General features: G+C 45.2%; 2 protein-coding genes across 6 annotated transcripts; both read left to right on the top strand.

Annotated features, from left to right (window-relative positions):
* Nucleotides 1–907: 907 nt before the first annotated feature.
* Nucleotides 908–4,106, top strand: LOC136531502 (syntaxin-22-like). Its single transcript, XM_066524146.1, has 7 exons — nucleotides 908–1,379; nucleotides 1,616–1,709; nucleotides 1,903–2,039; nucleotides 2,773–2,847; nucleotides 3,296–3,453; nucleotides 3,533–3,633; nucleotides 3,713–4,106. The coding sequence occupies exons 1-7, from the start codon at nucleotides 1,201–1,203 to the stop codon at nucleotides 3,776–3,778; spliced, it is 810 nt and encodes a 269-aa protein (XP_066380243.1). The 5' UTR covers nucleotides 908–1,200; the 3' UTR covers nucleotides 3,779–4,106.
* A 6,205-nt stretch (nucleotides 4,107–10,311) lies between these two features.
* On the top strand, nucleotides 10,312–17,185 carry LOC136531503 (rop guanine nucleotide exchange factor 14-like). 5 transcript variants are annotated; one of them, XM_066524150.1, is made up of 11 exons: nucleotides 10,312–10,430; nucleotides 10,529–10,580; nucleotides 11,437–11,503; nucleotides 11,612–11,720; nucleotides 12,516–12,643; nucleotides 14,723–15,121; nucleotides 15,212–15,366; nucleotides 15,471–15,545; nucleotides 15,677–15,952; nucleotides 16,096–16,443; nucleotides 16,534–17,185. In XM_066524150.1, the coding sequence occupies exons 5-11, from the start codon at nucleotides 12,568–12,570 to the stop codon at nucleotides 16,816–16,818; spliced, it is 1,614 nt and encodes a 537-aa protein (XP_066380247.1). In that variant the 5' UTR covers nucleotides 10,312–10,430; nucleotides 10,529–10,580; nucleotides 11,437–11,503; nucleotides 11,612–11,720; nucleotides 12,516–12,567; the 3' UTR covers nucleotides 16,819–17,185. The 5 variants fall into 5 exon arrangements, with proteins under 5 accessions (XP_066380247.1, XP_066380244.1, XP_066380245.1 ...); XM_066524147.1 differs by lacking the exons at nucleotides 11,437–11,503; nucleotides 11,612–11,720; XM_066524148.1 differs by lacking the exons at nucleotides 11,437–11,503; nucleotides 11,612–11,720 and having other exon boundaries at nucleotides 10,415–10,580.
* The last annotated feature ends 1,200 nt before the right edge of the window (nucleotides 17,186–18,385 follow it).

The following is an 18,385-nucleotide window of genomic DNA, read 5'->3' as shown; positions in this document are numbered from 1 at the left end:
ATATATCTAGTAGATAAAAAGAGTAGCAACTATGAAGCTTTTTCACATGAATCATGCTCTGTACTGGTAAGATTCTAGATTTTATTCATCTCCTAGAACAATACCACTACGTAAGGTGAGATAAGCATCAAACCTACACCTTTTGTGAAAAAAAAATGTGTGCTTTTTTTTGTGCACCTGTGATCTAGCAGCATCGTGATGCCCTAGTGGCCTGGTAAAGCATATGTCGACTAATGAAACAAAACCACATAAAAAAAGGAATGGAAGATCGAAAGCAGCACCTCACAGGCAGAGCTGGACAAGGTAGCTCTCCATCGCATGCCACCTCCAGCCCTGGATGCGACCGGCATCCCCGCAGCTACCACGAGGAAGTAAGCAACCAAAGAACCACATCATATAACCCATCACCGTCTCCAACCAAACGAATTGCCATGGAAAAGAGAAGCAGCATCAGTCAACCATTCGGTCAATCACCTGAAGAGCAGCATCAGTCAACCAAACGAATTTTTATATGTATTTAATGAATAAAATATTTACTTGATGAATATGTTATTTTGTATGTGTTACATGTGTTATATACATTACTCTCTACTTGAAAAATAATATTGTTCTTCTAAAATTATCAATAAGAGGATATATACTTTATATTATGTAAATTAAGTAGATATCTAAATGGAAAATAAATAAAATCAATATTCGACTAACCGATATCCGAATTCTATTCATAATATGCGTTGCTTTTCCACTATAGGCCCGGCCCAACCTGTTCATTCTACTCCCAAAAATCCAACCCGCCAGCAATTCTGACCCGCATCTCGGTCCATCCCACCCTTCGTGGCCTTTTCGCTGCAGCGCGACGCGACGCGGCCGTGCGAGCGCGGAGCGGCGACGGTCGCTACTCCAAATTCGTGTCGTGGGAGAGTGGGAGACCCGCCGCCCGCGGTCCCGGCCTCTCCTGTTTCTTTCGTGCCGCTTCGTGGTGGCGCCCACCACCGCCTCACCTCACCACCTGTAGCAATACCACGATCCATGAAATAGACTACTCCCGCTTGGCCGGTGCCGACGACGGCGACAGCGACAGCCGAAAGTCTATCCCCAACTGCGCTCTGCTCCAGCGCCTCGTCCGCCGGCTGGGGTTTGTTCCGGCGCGGTGGCCGTTGGTAAAGGCGGAAGGGGTCGGAGCAAGGAGAGGGATCAGCGATGAGCTTCGCGGATCTGGAGGCGGGGGCACTCAGGGCGCCCCTCGAGAGGAAGGCGAGAGGGGGCTCCAACGACGCGCGGGCACTCGTCTTCCAGATAACCACCGCGGTGGCCTCCTACCGCCGCCTCCTCAACTCGCTCGGCACGCCCAAGGACACCCCCACGCTTCGTGATAACCTGTCTCTCCTCGAGCCCTCTTATGCTTTACATATTCAGCGATCAGCATAAACCCTTGCGTCATTTGCTAGATGAAGTACTAGTTAGCCTTGCCCAATTCAAGTTTGGAGGCAATTAGTCTGCTCTTCGATCGATAGGATCGCTAAATCACGCCTTATTAAACAACATGTTGCTTTCTTTGCTCACTCATGTCGCTTTCTAAGTCGCGTTATGATCTAATGCTTTGTTTCCCTCGCAGGAATAAGACTAGTCAGAACATTCTTCAATTAGCAAAGGATGCGAAAGATAAGCTCCAGAAGACTGCTGAAGCAGACAAGAGCACTGATACGAGTGTCAGTAGTGTTTTCTTACTTATCTAACTATCTAGGCTCCTTCAGTTTGATCATTGCCATTTTTGCATGAGTAAGCCTGTTGAAGTAATCAATTGTAGTAAGCAGAAATTTGTCTATGATTGCTTCCATTTGTACATGTATAGTACAATTTGAGCTGTCTAAGTACTCAGGGTTTTTTGGTGTTTTATTACAGGCAGACAAGAGGATAGCTGATATGAAGCTTGCCAAAGATTTTGCTGCAACAATGGAGGAGTTCAGGAAACTTCAGAGTCTTGCGATTCAGAGGGAGACAGCATATAAGCCAGTTGTTCCCCAGAATGCTCAGTCAAAGTAACTCCGTTCATTATTAAACCAATCCATACTGAAATTCGTCTTATGTGTTCCATTTTCTCTCCTGTCATGAAAATTCTTTAGTTTGGCACATGTTTATAAATTACATTAGATACACAGGTTACTCATAAGATGAGAAGTTGAGCTATATGGAATTATGGATTGCTGCTATTTGCTAGTTAATATAAATACTTTGCCACAATTGTTCAAAAGAGTAAGGTTCAAGTGCAGTTATGTAAGTGAACCATGCTGACAAAGGCAGGCCACACTTGACTTGAGTTTGCTAGAATGTTTCTGGCAATTTATTACATCTCATGAAAGCCCCCCCCCCAACACACACACAGAGAGAAAGAAAGAAATATTTGCTGTAGCTTTTTCAGAAACTCAGTTGTTTATTGTCTATTATTGACTTGACATTTAAGTGAAGCAGCTCTTCTTCCTTGTTTTTGTTCCTCTAGAAAAAAAAAACTTTTTTGGTGTATGGAGAATGTCATCAGTAGTCAATGTGTATGCTTTCACAGATAACTATAAACAGATGTGTAGTCTTTGACTTATGTTTTTCTTCTGTATCATGGCCCTATTTTTGACCCAATATCATGGTCCTACTATTGACTTGTAATTTACTTATTGGGCTTCACTTAGTGTAATCTAAACTTATTTTAATTGTGCTGTTTTGTCTTTGACTCGGCTGTCTGCTAATCTTCTGTATGTTATTGTGGTCTTTGCGATGCAGCTATACTACAGATGACCGAAGTTCTGAATCTGGTAATATGCCTGAGCAGCGTGCATTACTTGCTGAATCAAAAAGGTCAGTATTGAGCTATTAGCTGGTAGTCAGGTGGAAGCTCAGCTGAAACTCTGTTGACTGTTGCATTAGCTCGTTTACTTGAAAACACAGGATTGTTTAACTAAGCCTTACGTTCCATGGCATATTTGCCCATGAGTTTGTGGTGAAGCTGTAGGTCTTGCGCTATTTTATTAGTCGGTACAAGTGACTTGTCATGTGAATTTGCAAGGATATATGTCTGCACAAGAGATAGAGATTTTTAGACTAGCAAAGAAATAACGTTTGATGGCACTATGGCAGGGGATCGAAAAATAATGTTTGCATCCAACGAGGCTCACATTGTGATATAACCTTCATGCTAAACCTGTTATATGAGACAAACTTTGACATCACTAGCAAGAATTTGTAGAATCCTATTTCCTGTTTTTTGACTTTTTCTAGTTTTCTGATGAACCATGTTACTCTGAAGACAAGAGGTGCTGCAATTGGACAATGAAGTTGTTTTCAATGAAGCTATAATTGAGGAAAGGGAGCAAGCCATTCAAGAGATCCAACAACAGATTGGTGAAGTACATGAAGTGTTTAAAGATCTTGCTACCCTCGTACATGCCCAAGGAATTATAATCGGCAAGTTTTTACATTGTATTGTACATATGATGTCCTAATTTTTGGCTTCTTAGCTAATGTGTACACTGTCCTGTTTCAGAGGAGATCGATATGAACATTGACAATTCTGAAGTGGTGACCAGAGACGCCAAGAAAGAGGTAACCAAAGCAGCGAAGACTCAGAAATCGAACTCGTCCCTGGTAAGTTCAGACTAATGCAAATTACTGAAGCTTTGTTGCTGTGTCTATTCTGCACTTTAACAAGTCCTTTCGTTGGCAGATTTGCTTGCTTATGGTCATATTTGGGGTCGTGCTGCTTGTTGTGATTATAGTTTTGGCAGCTTGAGACATGCAATCTTTCCTCTTACAGAGCTATTCTGTGGAGTTCAGAATTGAAGATTGTTCATGGTTCTTGTCTAACCATCATATCAGTGTGCAAAAAACTGTCACCAACGGATTTTAGAAGTCTCCCTTTTACATTTCATGGTTTGTGAGTGCATGTTCCCTTTGTCATGCGTGAGTCCTTGTTTCATGGCTTGCCTTGAGTGAACACTGATGTTCTTTTGCTCCTTTGGATTTTGGAAGTTCGCTTGGTGTGATTTGGTAACCCTGTAAGTATCCCCCATCAAATAAACCAAAGAGATAATTACGCAATATTGAATTTGTTCCTTGCACCCCCCCCCCCCCCCCCCCCCCCCCCCCCCCCCCCCCCCCCCCCGCGAAAATAAATTAATTGAAAAGCTTGTTTACCACTGGAACTGATCACTGACTATGGTGAGCAAGAGAAACACTGAGAAAACAGTTGATTATCTTTTTTTTTCTGTTTGATGTCGCCGGAAGAGAACTGGATCCATTGTCTATTGGATTGCTACGGTTCAGTTCGTCCATTGATATGTAGCGGGCGTGTGCATTGCAATCGACGACCCACATGCTTGGGCCATCTTTGTTAACCTTCTCGGCCTCTGCTGTAGTTAGGCCCGTCATCTCCGAAGGCATTTGCTGAAACGTGTTCTTCCGATTATTATCATCTACGAATAGCAGTCCGCATTTTTCCTGGCCAAGATTATCACAGTGTTTTTTTTTTCTGGGCATTACATGAGAACCAACAAGACGAAAAAGAATGATTTCCGTGCTTTTAGTGCAGGTGGTGCTTTCGCAACACCTTGTTAGTATGTGAAGCTCAGTTTCTCACTTCGATGAATATAGGACAGTGGAAGTTCGACTTGCCATTGGGATCTTTCCTTTTTGTTGCATTGTAATGAAACTAACATTCGTCATACTTGGAACTTATTACTCCCTCCGTTCCAAAGCGACTTCTAATTTGAAAAGGATGGAGTAGTTTCAAGGAAAACAACTGGGCAAACTAAATGGACCACCATTGGTTTGCCTATTATTTGGTGAACAAATTGAAGAAATGAATAGGAAGTGGCTAGCAAAAATCCACATGATGGAACAAAAGGCTGTTCTTCAGCACTACTCAACCATATTTTTCGGTGAACGAACATTGTTTTCCTCTCACAACAAATCAGCATAAGAATGCAAAACGAACAGGACCCAAATACTTTTTACTACAACATAAACATCAGTATAAGCTAAAATTATAAATATTTTTTAACAAGCATACTACTAAATAAATCTATAACTAAGTTATACATGATTGAGTATGAATTTTTTACAACAGTGCAAGCATACAATAATTAGTCCACCATAAAAATTTCACCATAATTGAACCATAGAAACTGCAGCTTTGAATTAATTATAGAAAAGCATAAATCTAAAGCTACAGCAAAAAATGTGTACTAAAGCATACAATATTATATGTTCACTGTGTAGATCTACTCATATGGAGTTCAACAAAATTGGACTTTCAATTTTATGATTTTTCTGTGATTTACTATGATTTTTCAAAGATTCAGCCAAAATAAATAAAAAAGAAAGGGATCGGTCGTGGAGGTAAAACAAACGGTTTTAAAAGTTGGTGGTTTACCCGGTTTAGAGTTCAAGGAGAAAAAACATATTTTCACAAAAGTTGAGGGAAATAATGTGATTTTTTTCCTTATAACAAACAAAAGGTGACGGGCTAGGCCCGACTCTGCCCATATGAGTTAATGGGCACAAAATAGCCTGTTTTCACTTTTTAGAAGAGACTCGCTTCTAAGGTATGATCAGCAAGCTTCTATTCTGTGCTGGCCATATCTAGGGTCTTTTTGACAGAATCCATGCCAAATAGGCCGTCAGTATGTTCTGTCCTGTTTTGTCATTGTTGCCGTGGCCTCGCCGTTGCTGCTGGCGATTTGAAGTTAGTGTCGATGAGCCTGTTCGCTGGTTGGTTTCTGGGCTGATAAATCCGACTGATGTTGATTTGTTGTGAGAAGAAAATAATGTTAGCTGACTGATAAGTCCTGACTCGGCCTGTCTGTCCGAGCTCGCCTTCGGTTCAGCCACCCTCCCTCCCTCCCTCCTCTAGAGTTGCCCTCTCGGCCTCTCCCTTGCTTCTCCATGCGGAGATGTTGAGGTCCATAGTCGACCTTCTTCGGGTCGTTGCACTGTCTTGCTAGCTAGCACATGGCGAAGTCGAACCATCATGCATGTCCTCAACTCCACCTGTCTCCAAGCAGCTGAGGACAATTGGACTGTTCTCCCGCCCGCTTCTTCAATCTTGGCGCCACCGTGCTCCGTGCTACGTCAAGCAATGAGCTGTCCACCGTGGCTGCGCTGCTGAAAAAAAAAGCACATTCTTGAGCTCTCCACCGACGACCAAATCCATATCCATAGTTCGACGGAGACGACGGCCATTGACGGCTTCATCTACCCATCTCAACGTTCACTACTGCACTCGTGCACAAGTGTATATATAGTAGGCATCCGTCCACGATGTGGGCCGGCCTCTGTAAGGAAGAACTCGAGAGCGAAGATATTAAGCGCCGGTTGCCGGACAAGATGAGTGGATCATGATTGCTTGGCTCTCCATTTCCCACTGATTGCATCTGTCAGGTGTAGTAGCTCAAAAAAACATCATAGTTAGCCACTTAGCTTAGCCGTGCCTTGGTGATTGGTTACCGCGTTCCAATCTGAATTTTCCGACGGGCGAAGGCTCCGTCACAGTCGCTCGCTCCAAACACTGTCTCTGCTGCCTCCACAGTCCACAGTGAGTAACGTCGCGTGGCCGCCGTCTCGCCCTCGGCCTCGGGTTCTCGGTCGCACGCACGCTGCCCTGCGGTAAGGGCATGTTTGGATTGAACCCTGGGAGAAAAATGCCTCGCCTGTAACTTGCCTGGAAGTTGACTGCACCTTGTTTGGTTGCAGACCTGGTGGGTTGCTTGCCCCAGGCATCTCCAGGCGTAGAAAAACGGTCGCCTGGCTCCTGCTGCTTCTTTGCCTGGATCAGTACTACTCTAATGACTGATTTAATTGCTTTAGCTATTTAACTACCGTGCATTAGCTACTTATAATTAAGGCAAAAGTACATTAGCTATTTTATTAAGACAAACGTGTACCATTATGGATTAATTTAATATGAATACATATTTATTTCTATTTTATTAGCTTAATAATCTAAAATAAATCTAATTAAAATAACGTTTTTAGATTTATAAATAATTCTATATTTATTTAACTAATTAAAATATTTATACAAATATATTTTTTAGTAAAACTGCAAAAGCTATATGCTAATTATATATCACAGACATCAATTAACACACTGATATTATGAATATCTCCTCTTATTAACATTCTCAGGCACAGGTCTCCAACCAAACAGACCTTCTTCAGACTTGCCTGGCCAGGCAAAAATCATCAACTTTCCAGGCAACTCTCAGGCAACACTTTTTGCCAGGCAAGTCCTTCAGGTCTCCAACCAAACAGGCCCTAAGTCTCGCGGATCCGGCACGCTGCTGCCAAGAAAAGCCTGTCTGCCTGTCCCTTGTGCCCATCCGTCATGCATATTCCCACGATCCATCCAACATCGCCGATCCAATTCCACACCCCCACGCGCCCGCGAGCGGTGTCTATCCGGCTCGGCAGACCTACCCGATCACCGCGACATCGAAGGAGCCAAAGCTACATCGTCGCCAGTAGCGAAGACCATGAGACATCCGCATGTGTGCTCGCCACGTACCCCGTGCCCGCTAGCACCTCGGCCAGAGCGGCAGCTTGGAGCGCACCGGCCGGCGGTCGCGTCGCGTTCGTGCGCTGCTTGCTTTTTACTAGATCGTGTGCCCTCACGTCCAAGGCAGTAGTAGTTCCCGATCTAGCATGGCAGATGGCACGGTGCACCGTCGCACATTCCTTGGTTCACTTTAATTAAGAGATCTATATGTAGGACTTACGAGGTAGGTTACCGTTGTCACTGTAGCTAATCACGTGCGTGCAGGTGCAGTTCAGGGATGAACGGTTTGGGTGGCCAGTGGTTACGATCTCGATCTGCACTACTGCTTCGCGTAACAGGGGAATTGGGCCACGACGCCAAGGCCTCCTGCGGTGTTTGCTTGCCCCTCCCATCTCGTCGGACGCCATCTTTCCAGGAACCGGCGACTCGGCTGCGACGCAGGGAGGCGGCGCAGGAAAGATAGAGGCTAGCGTGGCATGGTCAACGTTAGCGTAGCATGGTCAAACCCGCTCCACATCGGACAAAACAACCTTACTCGCGCCCAGGTGCTAAAGGTGAATGGTTTTGGTTTTGTGGTTAGAGATCAAAATTAGACGAACCCAATAGCTAAGGATCCAAAGTGGACTTAATCCTTCTTCAAAAACAGAAATGCTATGCTACCGTAAAAAGTGGTGGAGGTATACATCTGCGTTGCTCAAGAGTTGGCGTGGCATCTTGGGCGCCCGTTGAGCGTTAGGCGGCTCGGATGAGATCCCAGGGAGGCCGTTGCTTGCTGCCGCTCACACGTTCTATTCAGCAGCACATTAGTCCATTTGCAGCATGCTCTGGTCATCTCGGTAGGGAGCAATGTGGGAGATAGGAGCAGCATCTCAACCATCAGGTAAGCAGGTAAGTTGTACACCCTTTCACCAAAAGTTAATACTTTCTTGCTACTGTCGCCATTCTTACTTGCCTGCATAGTTTAATTTGCATTAGCTTATTAATTTAGTGATCCTATGCTAGACTTGAAACTTGCATTGATTAACTTTCTCTTTTGTCACCATTCGGAAATATGTTTATCATTACACTTTTGGCACCACACAGAAGTCAGATTCTCCTTTTTACTCTCCACACAAGATCATTTCTGCATGAATCAATTTAAGCCCTGAAAGCAGCCTTATCTAATTTCTCATTACATTTGGACACTATCCTAAGAACTTTATTGCTCCAGGATCATGCTGAAATCGACAATGCCTTATTTCATCTTAACTAATCCGAGCTCCTAATCTTCAGATACATCAACCAGTACAAAGAATAAGAGTTTATATACTCCCAGTTTTGGCTACTAAGTGACTGTCATTGCAGCACTTTTAGAAAGTTAATCCATTAATTTGTCGTCAGCTTTTGACTCTGCTCCTTTGAGATACAGTAGGAAGAGCCCTACCAAGTTTGATTCTTCATTTTCAATGTGCCGATCTACGTATGGTGGGACTTAGTAGTTCACTACTGCAGTTAGTAGTTTTTTGCGTTCATTTCATTGTGAAATGAAGTTTATGAGCTGCTTGGTGGTTTAAACGCCACCATAGCTCTTTGCATTTGTGTTAATCATATTGCTCGAGCACCTAAAACTTCGATGACAAATATTGTTTTCCACTTGCATCTCAGGTGGCTACATTGCTAGAAGTTCTACCAAATCGATTGACAGCTGATGTGCTGGAGCAGTTTCGTCTAAGTAAACAAGCATCGGTATAAAAACTAAGTTCTGAAAGCAATTTCAGCGGCCACTTCTCAAACTTTATTTGATTTATTTATGTATGTACTCATGTGTTAAGGTTGAGCTGGGTTCACGAGCAGGTGACCTCAAACAGATGCTTAGGGTCTGTTTGGAACGGAAGAATGCAAAACAGAGGAATAGAGAAAACACACATGAATAGAAAAGGAATAGAGGTTGAAAACACATGATTGGAAAAACATAGGAATTTATAGAAATTGGCGTTTGGAACAAAGGAACATGGCTAGCATAGGAATTTAAGAGTTTTCCTAGAAACTCAATGGCTTAGGCTAAGCATAACAGTAAACAAAATTCCTTTCGTTTTATAAAAAAAAAGCTACAAATAAGTTGAAGCATCATGGATGGTCCACGTGCCGGATATTATCCTTCCTCCTACTCTGATTGAGCACCCCGGTCTTTTCTATCTACTGTAGTACTACTTTAGCGTTATTTATCCTTTTCCTCGATTCCTCTGCTAATGTAGTCCGTCGTCGGGTTGCAGAGACAACAAGCGCTCGTTCGCTCGGTAATCGCAAAGGAAAAGAAAACAAGGGCTCACGGTGAATGTTTTCTTTCCTATGAAATCGGCATCCAGCTACAAGAATCCAAAGAAAAGGAAAGTGAATTTCCTCCGTTCCAAACACTCAGTCCAGCTTTCTTTCCTCCGTTTTCTCCTTCCTACGATTTTCCTTCGTATTTCCTACAATCCAAACAGGCCCTTATTGTAGATTCGGCCTGTTCGCTGGTTGGTTTCTGGGCTGGTTGGTGCTGGTTTATTGTGAAAGAAAAATACTGTTGGCTGACTGGTTTGGGCTGGCTGAAACCAACAAACGAACAGGCTGATTGAGTGATAACATGACCTGTTATGCCTTGCTATGCATGAGTGTTTTCGGATTAAACTAAAAAAAAATCGGTGTTCGGTTGTTTTTATGTACACCTCTGAGAGGAAACCGTGATAGCCAGACAGTTCCAACCCCGCCCCCCCCCCCCCCCCCCCCCCCCCCCGCGTGCCACTGCTCCCCTGCGGCGTGCGCCTCTGCCCTGCTGGCCGCTGCTCTGCTCCTCAGTCGTCACGCTTGTTTTCACATTCAAGTGCCTGCCTGCCCCTCGCCCTCACCGGCACAGTGGTAGTAGCTGGTAAGAAACTCTTCCACTTGCTTTCCTTCTGGACGAATCGCTCGCTCTCTCCCCGGGCTAAACACAAGTCGATTAGATTCTCCCCTTCTCGCTCGCAGATCCATGTCGGGCGGCCGCTGACTTGTTGCTGTTGGCGTCGACGCTGCAAAGGTACTTCTGCCTCTCTCTCTCTCTCTACCTCTACCCTGCCGACATTTAGCCAAGAGCTTATATTGTCTCAGAAATGCCGGCGCCGACGCGCCGTGCCGTTCCAGTTCCTGCCGTGTGCCGTCCCAGCCCCGAGCTTCCTGTTCCCCTCTTCTCCCATCCTTCACTTGCGCCTCCCACATAAGTACCGGTAGCCGGTAGCGCCACCCGAAACTGAAGCATTTGTCACCTACTCCAGTCGAAGACACGGCGGAAACACGTAGCTTCCTGTTCCTGCGGGATTAGCAATAGCAAATAGCAATAGTAAAGCGAGTAATCAAAGGTCGGGAAAGAAAGAGTGAGAGAAAGCGCGGTGAATTTATTTTTGATATTTTTTCTTTACCTTTAGAACGGGTAAATGAAGGCAGCCAAATGAAAGTACCCGAGTGGTTTGTCTGAAAAGAGCAGTCAAATTCCGGTCTTTTCACCCCGCAGGGCCGCAGGTGCTTCTGGTTTTACTACCACAAAACCTCGTCTTTTCAGGTCATCGCTTTCCCGCAGCCTGTGCTTCCTCGGGAAAGCGAGGACGAGGAGGCGAGGCCGCAGCCGCGCCCAGGCCAGCCGTGCCGCACTAGACCGAGTAACCGATCGAGGCTAGCAGCCCCACCACGCGCAAAAGCCCACACGTCGTCTTCTCCTCCACAGTCCACGCTCCTGTCCATCCGACCATCCGGCTGGGCTGTTCGCCTGCTCCGCCACCCAGTTCAAATTTCAAACGCCTCCGCCCTGCCGCCCTCCGCGCTGCACGGCCGCCGCCGCGCTGCGTCCTCGTCTCCTCGACCGCCGAGCCGAGCCCCTGATGCTACTACTGGTGCTGTAGGCGCGGTACGTCAGGATCGCCGGCGCACCACCCGCCATAATGGCTCTGTTCACTTGCCTTCTAATCGGTATTTTTTTACTTTTTTTTTAAGTACAAATTATTTAGAACAGTGTTTTGGCTTTTGGTGTCGTTCGGTTTATCTCATATTTGATTTGTTTGACTTTTTTTCGGGCAGTAATTTAGCTGAAACAGTAGTTTCGTACCGGCGAACGGGGCCGAGCGAAGCGAACGGGCCTCGCGTCCGTCCGGACGAGCGAGCGGATCGCTGCTACCACTAGTGGAGGGTACGTTCACAGTCGCCTCGCCTTATCAGGACACTGTTCGCTTTAAATACGAGCGCTACTATTTTAACGAACGGAACGCTGTTTTTCTCGGAAAAAAAAATGAACGAACGGTAATTTCAGTCATATTTAGCCTCTTCGTTTGGTCTAGGCTCGTCGGATCAGTCAGCAGTACTTCTTCACGAACCAGCAACGATACGAACCAACCAACCGAACAAGCTGATTATTAGCCCCATCTATGCCCTATTCGTTTGGGCTTAGTTTGACGGATAAGATAGGACTGAAAGTACTATCGACTGATTTAGTACGAGAAAAAAATATTATTCATTGGTTAAAAAAGTATGGCTTATAAGTCAACAAATCTAAACAAACTGGGTGCTAATTGCAAGATTACCTCCTCCTCGCCCGGCTTCCTCCTTTGATGGTCTAATCATTAGCGCACGAAAAGCCGCGCTGCGACACTCCTGGTGATTCGTGTGGGCTGGGTTGGGAGCTCGGAGGAGCTCCGGTGTCGGAGTGTGGTGGCGCGTCGCGGCAGTAATAAATAAATTAAAGCTGGGCTTCTTTTCTGCGGGCGGACGGGCGGTCGCCATGTACGCCGCCCCGTGATTATTGCGAGTTGGGAGTACCGGTAGACAGTGGTAGCCTGGTATGGCAGGGGAGGGTAGTGTTGTGCTATCTTTGCGAGATCGCAGCGCATTTATTTTTGCAGCAGTTTGCGGTCTGACGACCGGCCTTCTCCTCATTCAAACCCTGATGCTACGGTGGGGTTTCGTCTTCTTCATTCATGTCTTTCAGTTACTGGTGGTAGCGCGGGCGCGGCGCGGCTGCGGAGGAGGGATCGGCGGAGATGAGGATGAAGACGCTGGCATGCTGCCGGCGACGGCCGCAGGACTTCAGCATCGACATGGACCAAGAGCCCGACAGTAAGCAAGCCTGCCTCCCTACCTGCCCAAGATCTCCCTCCACTCTTTCTCCCTTTCTTCCTTCATCAGTTCCTTTGTGTTTGGCCAGATTTTGGTTTGTTCTTGAGTGTCCTATACAATCTTGGATCTCCGGTACCGGATGTGTACCTTCGATTAATTGCAGCTTGTGTTGTGTTGCTGGTATATTGGTTTGGTAGCAAGAGTACACTGCTTTTGAGTTTGGCGCTGAAAAGTCGACAGAAAGTACTGTTTATTGATTTGATGTCAGAGAAAAATAACGTTAAATAACCAGCGGAAGGTTGGGCCGTGCAGCCTGCCCCGTACCTGCGATCCCTTTCTAGAAAATCTCATTAGATTTTTAATCTACTAGATCCTAGCGTCGAGCAATCTTTATTCACTGTCTTTTTTTTGAAATTTTTATTCACTAGCTTTTCACCTGCCCAAATCGCACACAAAAATGAGAAAAAGTTAAAAATAAAAAAAAAGAAGGGGTAGAAAATAGTAGAGGCTAGAGAGGGACGGCGACGCGGGCGAGGTCACGGCCGACGTGACTATTCATCAGAGGTGTCTCGTCCCGTCCCTACAGTGCCCCCTCCCCTTGCGGCAGTGCAGCGCCGCGCCGTGCAGGCCGTGCAGTGGGTTGGGAACGTGCGAGTAATGGGGGTCACGGGAAGATCCCGGGGCACCAAAGGAGCAAATGGCCAACAGCCAACGAGCCACAAGGCCTTGTGCGACCTGATGCGACCGGCGGCCGGCCCGGCCGCACCATGTTCGCATTCATAGCTGAGATTGCACAGCCGTAGACTCCATGTGCCAATTTTTTTGTCAGTCTGACGGGCATTTGTTTGCCTTTGTGGCTGTCTCTCCACACTCCAGTCTCCATGGATCTCACAATCGAGTCCGTGTTCCTTTTTCTACGTTTTTTAACCTTTATAGATTAGAATTCGTTTAGCACTAAGCAGTAGCAGGTCTGTATACTTGTACAGCTCAAAAGTGGTCCCCGGCTGTTTTCTGCAATGTCAGGTCCGGCATTACGCTCTCATTGACTTTGTGCGCAAAAGACTAGCCGGTACAGTACCTAGTGGTACACTGCTTTTTAGACACTGCGCAGTGGAAAGGCACACAAAAAAAAAAAAAATTGGGCCATGCCCCGTCGTTGGACTCACGTTGTTGCAAGAATCTTGCAACTGAACAATTCTCAATGGCATATTAACATGCCATGGTGGGCTACGCAATTGCAAAAAATAAAATCCTATGTTACTATGATTTCAAAATAAACTGGCTCTGGCCTCTGTTATGGTAGATAGTAGCTGCAGCATTGCTCTTTCTTGAGATTCCTTGCATTTTAGTTTCTTTTTTTCCTAGCCTTTTGTTCTTAGTACAAAACCAAATGTTAGTAAAACTGACGTATGTGTAGATCCTGCAATCGACAACCGGATGTTGTAGATCTGCAGTGAAATTCCAGATGAAAAAAATGGCACAAGAACTTGAACAACAAGGGTTATTACTATACCTCAACTTACCATTAGATTTTCTTGGAATTTCTTAGTTTTTTATTGATGTTTTATTTGCAGCGATTTGCTTTCTTAGCAATCGTGCTTAGTATTTAGTCATTAATTTGCCCCTCTGTTTTGGTGGAAGTTGGATGAATAGGCAGGTTCTGCATTGTACAAGAGGAAGTATTTTTGTTACAGGCAATGGAAAGTACAAGATTCACAACAGCTTCTAGGAAGTTCACACAAGCATGTGCAATGGCCTTGTTAATTCTTATGATAATATGCTAATGACACCATGGATAATTAAAATCAATGACTGGCACTACACAGCAAATAATTGTGTAGTGCTAGAGTGCTAAACATTGATTAGTCACTACAAATCAATGACACCATGTCCTGTAATCTGTTTTCTTCTTTCCTTTTATTTAGCAATATCCTAAGTGGAAGCAGGTAGGCATCTGTTTTTTTTTTGGTGAACAGGGTAGGCATCTGTTTGAAAGCACATATTGCCAAATTATTTTCCTGAATTAACATCTTTCTATTTCATTATGGCAAAGATAAGTTAAAATACATATTGATGTAGGGGTGATGACATATAATGGCCTCGAGACCTGCATTATCAACAGTTCTGCCTATGATAGTGCCATTAGTGCAACAACAGGCGGAGATGGATGTGTCACCACTGATTCCCTTGATGATGAAGTCTCTAGTTGCTCTAGTAAAGATGCTTCTGGTTCTTCCTTCTCTTCACACTGCCTTAGCAAGCAGGAGGAGCATTCACTAGATGAGTTGGGTACACCCATTGCAATTCATCTACTCCCATTCAAAGGGAAGAAACCAATCACATATACCTTGAGCGCTTCAGATATTGAAAACATGAAGGAAAAATTTGCAAAGCTATTGCTCGGTGATGATACTTCAGGAGGAGCTAGGGGCGTTTGTGCGGCTCTGGCCTTGTCTAATGGCATAATCAATCTCTCTGGTACACTTCTAGAAGCAATTTATTTTGTGTATATTGTAGTGTCCCTGTGCTCCTTGATCATGACATAAAAAGGGTGACTTAATGTTACAGCAACTGTTTTTGGAGAACTCTGGAAGCTGGAACCATTGTGCGAAGATAAAAAGATCAGGTGGAGAAAAGAAATGGACTGGTTGCTGTCTCCTACAACTTATATGGTGGAGCTGGTTCCAACAAAGCAAAGCGGGGCAGATGGATGCACATTTGAGGTAATTAGCCTCCAAATAGAATGTTCCTCACTTGCTTTTATACCCTATTATAAAGTAAAATGATTCAGTATCTAACTTAGTTATTTTTCAACTGAACCATGCAGATTATGACTCCAAAGGCCCGCTCAGATGTTCATGTGAACCTTCCTGCCCTTCAGAAGCTTGATACGATGCTCATTGTATGTTGTCGTCCTCTAATCTATGCATATGCATGGTTTGGACATTTTTCATCTCCACTCTGTGGCATACTCTCCAACTCTTTGTGGCATATTTTGAATTAGTAATGTTGTATGCAACGAAAAATATGCAGGAAGTGATGGACTCTATGGTAGATACAGAGTTCTGGTATGAGGAGAGTGGTAGCAGAGCTGATGGTCGGGGCAAAATTACTGGTCCAAGGAAGAGTAAAAAGTGGTGGCTCCCATCTCCTCGTGTCCCTGAGGAAGGGCTATCTCAGTTTCATCGAAAGAGGCTTGTTTTTCAGGCTAAGCTTGTTCATCAGATCCTCAAAGCTGCAAAATCCATCAACGAACAAGTCCTATTCCATATGCCTATTCCGGCAGCTGTTATGGATGCCCTTCCAAAGGTAAGTATCCACTTTAATTTAATAATGTGTTAGTACACTACAGCCTTTTGGGGATCTTGCATCAAGCTTTGAGCTTCATGTTTCCCTACAAAATTAGTCACCAATTGAATGTGATTCTGATGCATATTTTTTGTTCCTTGCAGTCTGGGAGGGCTAGCTTGGGTGAAGATTTGTATCAGGCTATAACCACAGAGTATATTCCTATAGAGGAAATATTTGTTTCACTCAGTTTGAAAACTGAGCATAGTGTGCTCGAGGCTATTAATCGGTTGGAGGGTGCAGTGTTTGCATGGAACCAAAGAATTCTAGAGGAAAGAAGCAAGAGGTCCCCGGGACGCCATTCCTGGAGCTTCTTGAAGGATAGCTCATCGGAACTTGACAAGATGTCTGCATGCATCGAAAGGGTTGACGCCCTTGTGCAGCTTCTGAAATCCAGATATCTGAACCTGCCTCCAACTTTTATAGATGTTTTAAAGGTCCAATACAATGTGGTAAGTTCGACATTGCACTGCTTCTGATAGGCCTAAATTATAAAATGCTGTAATTCTGAACATTGGCTGAAGAATGGCTACTCGATGCAGGACGTGGGGCATGCAATTGTGGAGGCCTACTCTAGGGTTCTTGTTGGGGTAGCATTCAGCATACTGTCGCGTGTGGCGGAGATACTGCTGGAGGATGACCTGATCAAGAAGCCCAACACCCCCATGGCCACACTGAAGTTCGACCTCTCCTCTGACGTGTACTTGGCAGGCATCACAGAGACGCCACCGGGACACATCCGGCGGTCGCTTATGGACCAGATCAGCATGGTCGACGGACGCTTCGATGCTGTCAAGAAGAAAGGAGTGAAGCAGCTGAGGTGGTGAGGACATAGTCAGCTGTTGTGTGAAATCTTTTGGCCATGTACAGGGTGATGCAGGGCCCAGTGTCCGCTCCACAAGGTTACCTTAGCAATAGTGCAGTGTAATGTATTTCGCAACGAGTTTATAACGTACTGTAAGAGCAGCATTAGGCGAGTCCTGCCTGTCGAAGTCTCTTGATGTTGCTGTTGCGTCTGAACAATCTGATGCTCTTGATCAGCCTCTGCTGCATTTCTTGCTGGCACCTGATGATGGCATGTCGATGACGAGACCTTGCTTGAGTGAGTGCTTGACGGGTTCGTGCTGACGCGTCTTCCGTTCTGGAAGCAGTCCGCGTTGTTGGGCCTGTGGAGTTCAGACTTGAGCGAAGAGAATGAAGGGACCGTGTGCATCCTCTCTTTTTCTTGTTTATTATGTAATGGAGGGACCGTGTCAATTCTGAAGTCAGATTTAGACTCAGTCGGGCGCAAACGGGCGAGGGTTTCCAATCGGGGGGGGGGGGGGATGCGCTCGGCGCGACAAATCTTCCTCGCACGGTCATTCGGCAAATTCTCCTCGCTTCGTAGTCGAATCACCACGGGCACCAGATGCACGCAACTCGGCAATCGTCCCGGACTTCCGGTTGCCGGGTGGCTGGCAGGCTGCCGGCTGCCGTGCGCGTGGTTGCGGTCCTCGCTGGGGTCGCATGAAAATGCCATGGCGTCCCTGATTCCGCGGTCAAACACGCGTTGGAGTTCTGCTTGAAGGGACTGAGTTCAGGAATCAAGAGTGGTACTAGTACTAGGCCGGGTTTAGATTGTAAGTTTTTTCACTCTCTTCATCACATCAAATCTTTAGACACATGCATAGAGTATTAAATATAGATAAAAAAATAACTAATTACATAGTTTGATCGTAAATTACGAGATTAGGCCATGATTGGACAATAATTATCAAATACAAACGAAGATACTATAATACCAAATACTGATTCCTAAGCGTAATCTAAACCCGGCCCTAGTACCGGTTCTCATAGACCTGCGCGTGCTGTCATGGTCGGAGAAGAGTTGCCCGCGAGGCGACGACTGACTTCTCGACAGTGGACAATGGCGTCCCTTCCGGTCCCAACGATCGAACGACGTGTCCAAGGGCTTTTGCTTTTGTATACCGTCCACAGTCCACACCATGGACGATTGTTCGAGTTTTCCCAAACAATAGCCGTAGAAAACGAGGCAACAGATTTATATCAATGGCAGAACCAGAATTTTAACCTTGGGTATTTCAACTCCCACATCCCAAAAAACTAATCTATAGGTTCTAGACTTTTAGTTGCAAATTGCTGTTGCATAAACATCAAAACAAGTACTCCGTAAATAACTTACCTTGTGTCAAAATTGCAGCTGTTTTTTTTTTTTTGCTGCTGTGGGCTAGATTGAATGAAAAATACTACAAAATATTGTATTATATGTTTATATAAATAAGCATACATACTCCCTCCTTATAGCTTTTAGATGTCGTCCTGCGCAAATCTGTTAGTTGGGCAAAGGAAGTCGTCGCTGGCTTGCATGCGTTGTTTTGAACTGCAATGCCCCTG

Source organism: Miscanthus floridulus, unplaced genomic scaffold, assembly GCF_019320115.1.
Source record: "Miscanthus floridulus cultivar M001 unplaced genomic scaffold, ASM1932011v1 fs_365_2_3, whole genome shotgun sequence".
NCBI classification, from domain to species: Eukaryota; Viridiplantae; Streptophyta; class Magnoliopsida; order Poales; family Poaceae; genus Miscanthus; species Miscanthus floridulus.
This window is presented reverse-complemented; position numbering and strand designations above follow the sequence as displayed.